General features: G+C 38.6%; 1 protein-coding gene across 1 annotated transcript in view; it reads right to left on the reverse strand.

The window, feature by feature from the left end:
* dcst2 (DC-STAMP domain containing 2) overlaps positions 1-10000 on the reverse strand; it is a 38240-nt gene that overhangs the window by 25866 nt on the left and 2374 nt on the right. Inside the window, exons 3-6 of the mRNA XM_028579805.1 lie at positions 9055-9314; positions 2962-3132; positions 1781-1882; positions 1109-1303 (exon numbers count right to left, since the gene is read on the reverse strand). Coding sequence (XP_028435606.1) covers positions 1109-1303; positions 1781-1882; positions 2962-3132; positions 9055-9314 — 728 coding nt within the window. The remainder of the gene's footprint in view (positions 1-1108; positions 1304-1780; positions 1883-2961; positions 3133-9054; positions 9315-10000) is intronic.

Consider the following 10000-nt stretch of genomic DNA (forward strand, 5'->3'; position numbering starts at 1 on the left):
CACACACACACACACACACAGACAGACAGTGTCAGTGAACGCACCGCGGGCCAGATAACCATAATGATGTTGAGAGTGGGTGAAGTGGCAGCGAACGCATCTCGGGCCAGATAACCATAGTGATGTTTAGAGTGGGTGAAGTGGCAGCGAACGCATCGCGGGCCAGATAACCATAGTGATGTTTAGAGTGGGTGAAGTGGCAGCTAACGCATCGCGGGCCAGATAACTACAGTGATTTTGAGAGTGGGTGAAGTGTCAGTGAACGCATCGCGGGCCAGATAACCATAGTGATGTTTAGAGTGGGTGAAGTGGCAGCTAACGCATCGCGGGCCAGATAACTACAGAGATGTTGAGAGTGGGTGAAGTGGCAGTGAACGCACCGCGGGCCAGATAACTACAGTGATTTTGAGAGTGGGTGAAGTGTCAGTGAACGCATCGCAGGTCAGATAACCATAGTGATGTTGAGAGTGGGTGAAGTGTCAGTGAACGCATCGCGGGCCAGATAACCACAGTGATGTTTAGAGTGGGTGAAGTGGCAGCTAACGCACCGCGGGCCAGATAACCATAGTGATGGTTAGAGTGGGTGAAGTGGCAGCGAACGCACCGCGGGCCAGATAACCACAGTGATGTTTAGAGTGGGTGAAGTGGCAGCGAGCGCATCATGGGCCAGATAACCATAGTGATGGTTAGAGTGGGTGAAGTGGCAGCGAACGCACCGCGGGCCAGATAACCATAGTGATGTTTAGAGTGGGTGAAGTGGCAGCGAACGCACCGCGGGCCAGATAACCATAGTGATGTTTAGAGTGGGTGAAGTGGCAGCGAACGCACCGCGGGCCAGATAACCATAGTGATGTTTACAGTGGGTGAAGTGGCAGCTAACGCATCGCGGGCCAGATAACTACAGAGATGTTGAGAGTGGGTGAAGTGTCAGTGAACGCACCGCGGGCCAGATAACTACAGTGATGTTGAGAGTGGGTGAAGTGTCAGTGAACGCATCGCAGGTCAGATAACCATAGTGATGTTGAGAGTCGGTGAAGAGGCAGTGAACGCACCGCGGGCCAGATAACCACAGTGATGTTGAGAGTGGGTGAAGTGTCAGTGAACGCACCGCGGGCCAGGCTGCAGAGCGGCAGGAAGCCGTCCATGATGTCACACAGGAAGTTGAACTCTCCCAGCAGCTCGGAGCAGTCGGCTCGAGCATCGGAGAACACCGCTCGGCACTTCCTGTACGGGGAGCCCAGCTTGTCGTTGCACACGTCACCGATGTCAACCAGGAAGTGGAGGACGCTTCTCAGGGTGCGAGCTGGAAGGGCAAAAGGTCACAGTTATAAATTTACAATATATCTACTTTATGGCTGCAATGCCAGAGCAGGGGGAATGAGAGGGGGAAACACCAGAGCAGGGGGAATGAGAGGGGGAAACACCAGAGCAGGGGGAATGAGAGGGGGGAACACCAGAGCAGGGGAATGAGAGGGTTAAACACCAGAGCAGGGGGAATGAAAGGGTTAAAGAACAGAACAGGGGGAATGAGAGATTAATGGATTTTCAAAATAGTTGGAGATGAATTGAATAGTTAACTAATTTGTAGCTGTAATGTATTTGTTGTGATACAGATTGTATTAACTTCAGAGAGAAGGACTCCATCTAAACTCTTTAGGGACTTCTCAAGGAGCTCGTAATAATTAATAATAATAATAATAATAATAATAATAATAATAATAATAACTATTATTATTATTATTTGTATTTCTACACGAAAAACGTGCAGCTTCAGGCTCACCAATGTGTCGGACGCCGTCCGTCAGAGCGAGGATCAGGTCCTGGACTCTTCCTGCCACAGCGTGAGCGTTACCGCTGATCTCTCGGATGGTGTCCAACACGGCTACAAACCAAAACATTGGACCGAGACAGACACACAAATATCTCTGAAACTGGTCCAGAGACACACACCGAGCTGTAATGTAACCCTACAGGACTAATGTTCAGTCAGTCAGAGTCCACTAAAGGTTCTGTTGTTGCTGCTGACATACTCAGATTATTATTCTAAGTGTCTGACAACATTATGGGATGGATCCCTACAGAGATAGACCTTTTAGTTAAAGAGTAAGATCCTTTTAGTTTAACATGAAACAGCCCCAAAATCACCATCACCAAACTCCACCAGACTCCATGTAAATAATCAGGACTTTTAGCATGTATAGAGGCAGCATATCTCCACCAGACTCCATGTAAATAATCAGGACTTTTAGCGTGTATAGAGCCAGCATATCTCCACATGTAAATGGGTGAATTAAGGGTTTATTTCAACCAAACCAGAGTGGTGATTGTTGGAACAGTGGAAAGATGAACCAAGACGGCTTTTGATAGTTTTATTTAGTTTCTGTCCACTTTGAATGAAGTGTGTTTTACGATGATACAAGTCCTGATTATTTACATGGAGTCTGGTGGAGATATGCTGGCTCTATACACGCTAAAAGTCCTGATTATTTACATGGAGTCTGGTGGAGATATGCTGGCTCTATACACGCTAAAAGTCCTGATTATTTACATGGAGTCTGGTGGAGATATGCTGGCTCTATACACGCTAAAAGTCCTGATTATTTACGTGGAGTCTGGTGGAGATATGCTGGCTCTATACACGCTAAAAGTCCTGATTATTTACGTGGAGTCTGGTGGAGATATGCTGGCTCTATACACGCTAAAAGTCCTGATTATTTACATGGAGTCTGGTGGAGTTTGGTGATGGTGATTATGGGGCTGGACTCTAACTGCTGCTGAACATCTGTCCTGTAGGGCTACATTACAGCACGGTTCGTCTTAATACTGGACCAGTTTCAAGTCAAGCACTAAAGACACTAAAACATGGAAAATAGGCTCCAGGTTGAAAACAACGTTACCCTTAAACAGGATTAGTATTATTAACAGTATTTTGTTGTGATGGTGGAGGTGGGCGGGGCTTACAGTAAAGGGGCGTGGCTGCTCTCTGCATCAGCTCTTGCGTTTGATTGGCTGCCAGCTCGGCGCTACACAGCAGGCTGGAGGCGGCTCGCTCTGTGTTTTCTAAGGTGTTGCTGAGAGGACCGGTGAGCAGCAGCGACACAAACAGGAAGAGGAGGAACTTCCTGCCATGAGCTGAAACACAAGAGACGAGAGGCACTGTGATAGGCTGAGCAGGGCCACGCCTACATCTGGGAGCCCCAAACAAAGTCCTGCTAACAATCCCACAATGCACTGCATTTTAGAGCTGTGTGCAGCCATGTGAGCAGTGTTAACACGTAAGCTAGGTACATTTACTCATGTACGAAGTATTAACTTCAATGTACAACAGCAAACAGATAGCGTTACTGCAGAAGTAATCTGTATTCTTGACGTTCCACTTCCGGGATTGTTCCGGTGCCGCCGGACATTCGGCCAGATGTCCCGTCCCCTTCCTCTCTGTGTCGGGGGTTCTAACCTCAGGCTGATTTGTGAGGACTATGGTTAACTGCTCCTCAGATCTCTGCAGGGTAAATCCAGACAGCTAGCTATACTATCTGTCCAATCTGAGTTTTCTGTTGCACGACTAAAAATACTTTTGAACGTACACATGTTCCACCAGAACAAGTTCCTTCCTGAGACTATTTAGCAGAGGCACCGTGGCTCCGTCCGGAGCTTAGCCCCGCCCCCAAGATTGTGATTGGTTTAACCCTTGTGTTGTCTTCCCGTTGACCGTGCAACTTTGTGTTTTTCTGTAGTCAAAATTTTTAACATTTTGTTGTTCTTTTTCTACACTTGGATGTTTTTATTCCAACTATTTTGTCACTTTTTTTTCTATGTTTTTGTATATTTTTTTAACAAGTTACTTGTCGCTTTTTTTCAATGTTTTATTTCTCACTATTTTAAGAATTTTTTGTAAATTTATTTTTTAGTTTTTTACGATTTTCTGGGTCACTTTATTCCAATTTTTTGTAACAATTTTTTGTCACTTTTTCAAGATTTTTTTGTCACTTTTAAAAACATTTTGGTAACTTTATTCCATTTTTTTTTTGAAAAAAAATAATTGTCACTTTTTTAACAATTTGTTGTCACTTTATTCCAATTTTTTGTAACAATTTTTTTGTCACTTTTTTCCGATTTTGTTGTCACTTAAAAAAAAAAAAATGCAGATAAACCAGAGCACGTTGTTCTCCCATCCAGGAATGCTGGGTGGACTAGCCTGGCAAAGTGAGACTACTGCAGAAGTTACCGTTGATAATTAATGTTAAACACACTCTGAAAACTAAGTCAAACTGAACTAATACTAACAAACACACTCTGAAAACTAACTCAAACTGAACTAACACTAACAAACACACTGAAAACTAACTCAAACTGAACTAATACTAACAAACACACTTAAAACTAACTCAAACTGAACTAATACTAACAAACACACTCTGAAAACTAACTCAAACTGAACTAATACTAACAAACACACTCTGAAAACTAACTCAAACTGAACTAATACTAACAAACACACTCTGAAAACTAACTCAAACTGAACTAATACTAACAAACACACTTAAAACTAACTCAAACTGAACTAATACTAACAAACACACTCTGAAAACTAACTCAAACTGAACTAATACTAACAAACACACCCTGAAAACTAACTCAAACTGAATTAATACTAACAAACACACTCTGAAAACTAACTCAAACTGAACTAATACTAACAAACACACTCTGAAAACTAACTCAAACTGAACTAATACTAACAAACACACTCTGAAAACTAACTCAAACTGAACTAACACTAACAAACACACTCTGAAAACTAACTCAAACTGAACTAACACTAACAAACACTCTGAAAACTAACTCAAACTGAACTAATACTAACAAACACTCTGAAAACTAACTCAAACTGAACTAATACTAACAAACACTCTGAAAACTAACTCAAACTGAACTAATACTAACAAACACTCTGAAAACTAACTCAAACTGAACTAATACTAACAAACACACTCTGAAAACTAACTCAAACTGAACTAACACTAACAAACACTCTGAAAACTAACTCAAACTGAACTAATAATAACAAACACTCTGAAAACTAACTCAAACTGAACTAATAATAACAAACACTCTGAAAACTAACTCAAACTGAACTAATACTAACAAACACACTCTGAAAACTAACTCAAACTGAACTAACACTAACAAACACACTCTGAAAACTAACTCAAACTGAACTAATACTAACAAACACTCTGAAAACTAACTCAAACTGAACTAATACTAACAAACACTGAAAACTCACTCAAACTGAACTAATACTAAAAAACACTCTGAAAACTAACTCAAACTGAACTAATACTAACAAACACTCTGAAAACTAACTCAAACTGAACTAATACTAACAAACACACTGAAAACTAACTCAAACTGAACTAATACTAACAAACACACTCTGAAAACTAACTCAAACTGAACTAATACTAACAAACACACACTGAAAACTAACTCAAACTGAACTAATACTAACAAACACTCTGAAAACTAACTCAAACTGAACTAATACTAACAAACACTCTGAAAACTAACTCAAACTGAACTAATACTAACAAACACACTGAAAACTAACTCAAACTGAACTAATACTAACAAACACACTGAAAACTAACTCAAACTGAACTAATACTAACAAACACTCTGAAAACTAACTCAAACTGAACTAATACTAACAAACACTCTGAAAACTAACTCAAACTGAACTAATACTAACAAACACACTGAAAACTAACTCAAACTGAACTAATACTAACAAACACACTCTGAAAACTAACTCAAACTGAACTAATAATAACAAACACTCTGAAAACTAACTCAAACTGAACTAATACTAACAAACACACTCTGAAAACTAACTCAAACTGAACTAATACTAAAAAACACTCTGAAAACTAACTCAAACTGAACTAATACTAACAAACACTCTGAAAACTAACTCAAACTGAACTAATACTAACAAACACACTCTGAAAACTAACTCAAACTGAACTGAATACTAACAAACACTCTGAAAACTAACTCAAACTGAACTGAATACTAACAAACACTCTGAAAACTAACTCAAACTGAACTAATACTAACAAACACACTCTGAAAACTAACTCAAACTGAACTAACACTAACAAACACACTGAAAACTAACTCAAACTGAACTAATACTAACAAACACTCTGAAAACTAACTCAAACTGAACTAATACTAACAAACACACCCTGAAAACTAACTCAAACTGAACTAATACTAACAAACACTCTGAAAACTAACTCAAACTGAACTAATACTAAAAACACTTTGAAAACTAACTCAAACTGAACTAATACTAACAAACACACTGAAAACTAACTCAAACTGAACTAATACTAACAAACACTCTGAAAACTAACTCAAACTTAACTAATACTAACAAACACACTCTGAAAACTAACTCAAACTGAACTAACACTAACAAACACTCTGAAAACTAACTCAAACTGAACTAATACTAACAAACACACTCTGAAAACTAACTCAAACTGAACTGAATACTAACAAACACTCTGAAAACTAACTCAAACTGAACTAATACTAACAAACACTCTGAAAACTAACTCAAACTGAACTAATACTAACAAACACACTCTGAAAACTAACTCAAACTGAACTAATAATAACAAACACTCTGAAAACTAACTCGAACTGAACTGAATACTAACAAACACTCTGAAAACTAACTCAAACTGAACTAATACCAACAAACACTCTGAAAACTAACTCAAACTGAACTAATACTAACAAACACTCTGAAAACTAACTCAAACTGAACTAACACTAACAAACACTCTGAAAACTAACTCAAACTGAACTGAATACTAACAAACACTCTGAAAACTAACTCAAACTGAACTAATACTAACAAACACTCTGAAAACTAACTCAAACTGAACTAATACTAACAAACACACTCTGAAAACTAACTCAAACTGAACTAACACTAACAAACACTCTGAAAACTAACTCAAACTGAACTAATACTAACAAACACTCTGAAAACTAACTCAAACTGAACTAATACTAACAAACACACTCTGAAAACTAACTCAAACTGAACTAATACTAACAAACACTCTGAAAACTAACTCAAACTGAACTAATACTAACAAACACACTCTGAAAACTAACTCAAACTGAACTAATACTAACAAACACACTGAAAACTAACTCAAACTGAACTAATACTAACAAAACACTCTGAAAACTAACTCAAACTGAACTAACACTAACAAACACACTGAAAACTAACTCAAACTGAACTAATACTAACAAACACTCTGAAAACTAACTCAAACTGAACTAATACTAACAAACACACCCTGAAAACTAAAAACTGAAACTAACAAAACTGAAAACTAACTCAAACTGAACTAATACTAACAAACACTTTGAAAACTAACTCAAACTGAACTAATACTAACAAACACACTGAAAACTAACTCAAACTGAACTAATACTAACAAACACTCTGAAAACTAACTCAAAAACTAACTCAAACTTAACTAATACTAACAAACACACTCTGAAAACTAACTCAAACTGAACTAACACTAACAAACACTCTGAAAACTAACTCAAACTGAACTAATACTAACAAACACACTCTGAAAACTAACTCAAACTGAACTGAATACTAACAAACACTCTGAAAACTAACTCAAACTGAACTAATACTAACAAACACTCTGAAAACTAACTCAAACTGAACTAATACTAACAAACACACTCTGAAAACTAACTCAAACTGAACTAATAATAACAAACACTCTGAAAACTAACTCAAACTGAACTGAATACTAACAAACACTCTGAAAACTAACTCAAACTGAACTAATACCAACAAACACTCTGAAAACTAACTCAAACTGAACTAATACTAACAAACACTCTGAAAACTAACTCAAACTGAACTAACACTAACAAACACTCTGAAAACTAACTCAAACTGAACTGAATACTAACAAACACTCTGAAAACTAACTCAAACTGAACTAATACTAACAAACACTCTGAAAACTAACTCAAACTGAACTAATACTAACAAACACACTCTGAAAACTAACTCAAACTGAACTAACACTAACAAACACTCTGAAAACTAACTCAAACTGAACTAATACTAACAAACACTCTGAAAACTAACTCAAACTGAACTAATACTAACAAACACACTCTGAAAACTAACTCAAACTGAACTAATACTAACAAACACACTCTGAAAACTAACTCAAACTGAACTGAATACTAACAAACACTCTGAAAACTAACTCAAACTGAACTGAATACTAACAAACACTCTGAAAACTAACTCAAACTGAACTAATACTAACAAACACTCTGAAAACTAACTCAAACTGAACTAATACTAACAAACACACTCTGAAAACTAACTCAAACTGAACTAATACTAACAAACACACTCTGAAAACTAACTCAAACTGAACTAATACTAACAAACACTCTGAAAACTAACTCAAACTGAACTAATACTAACAAACACTCTGAAAACTAACTCAAACTGAACTAATACTAACAAACACTCTGAAAACTAACTCAAACTGAACTGAATACTAACAAACACTCTGAAAACTAACTCAAACTGAACTAATACTAACAAACACTCTGAAAACTAACTCAAACTGAACTAATACTAACAAACACACTCTGAAAACTAACTCAAACTGAACTAATACTAACAAACACACTCTGAAAACTAACTCAAACTGAACTAACACTAACAAACACACTCTGAAAACTAACTCAAACTGAACTAATACTAACAAACACTCTGAAAACTAACTCAAACTGAACTAATACTAACAAACACTCTGAAAACTAACTCAAACTGAACTAATACTAACAAACACTCTGAAAACTAACTCAAACTGAACTAAAATTCAATCATTAAGTCAGAACCAAATCAAAATAAGAAACTAATTGTGAATGTAAGACTACGATACCGTTGCAAGTGGAGGTGAATCTGACCTGAGCAGAGCGTGGGCATCAGCACGGAGACGTCGGCGCGGACGGCGGCGGACAGTCCCATGCCGAAGGCGGCCAGGACGGCCAGAGTCAGCGTGGTGTAGACGCACAGCCACAGAGGCTGATTCTGCAGGAAGAGAGCCATGGCTCCGTACACGGACGCCATCAGCAGCCCCAGACCAAACGGCAGCAGGCTCCGCCCCTCCTCCGACAGGTGACCTCTGAACTTCCTCCAGCCGCCGAGGTCAGAGCGCCCCGCTGACCTGGGGGAGGGAAACATAGACAGTATATATATATAAGAATGGAGCACCAGACCCCGTTTCTCTGGTCTGAGACCAGTGGAGGATATCAGAAGTCTCTTTCCCGGTGCTGGCTGAGTGTTACTGAGCAGCCTCCAACTGAGCTTGAAGACGTAGATGTGACGTGAGCAACGTGTCTGAAAGTGTGAAGTCTTCTGGTAGCTGTGAGAGAGAAATCTCAATCATTCCCAATCTCACAGAGATGGAGAGTGTAGGTATATGTAAGGAGATAACATAGACACAGGCTAATTACTGATCACTAACATGCTAGTTAACATTAGTAATTACTGATCACTAACATGCTAGTTAACATTAGTCATTAAACCTAAACAGCTAATGGACCACGAGACATATGGTGCGTTCTTTTTGTCCACCGAAGTCGATTTACGAGTTGTTTTCCGGAGTTACGAACCGGAAGTTGCAAAAACAGCGCATTAATTACTGATCACTAACATGCTAGTTAACATTAGTCATTAAATCTAAACAGCTAATGGAAGTCCAAACTGCCTGTGAGCTTCTCCTGTACTATACGGTAATTCCTCTACTGTGTGACAGTAAGTCTCGTGGTTATGACCCAATCGTTAGCCTATTGTTATAAAAGCGTCTGCTACGGAGCCATAACGTGAGCTACAAGGTAATGGAGCCTTTTA

The sequence above is a fragment of the Perca flavescens genome, chromosome 6, assembly GCF_004354835.1.
Source record: "Perca flavescens isolate YP-PL-M2 chromosome 6, PFLA_1.0, whole genome shotgun sequence".
Taxonomy (NCBI): domain Eukaryota; kingdom Metazoa; phylum Chordata; class Actinopteri; order Perciformes; family Percidae; genus Perca; species Perca flavescens.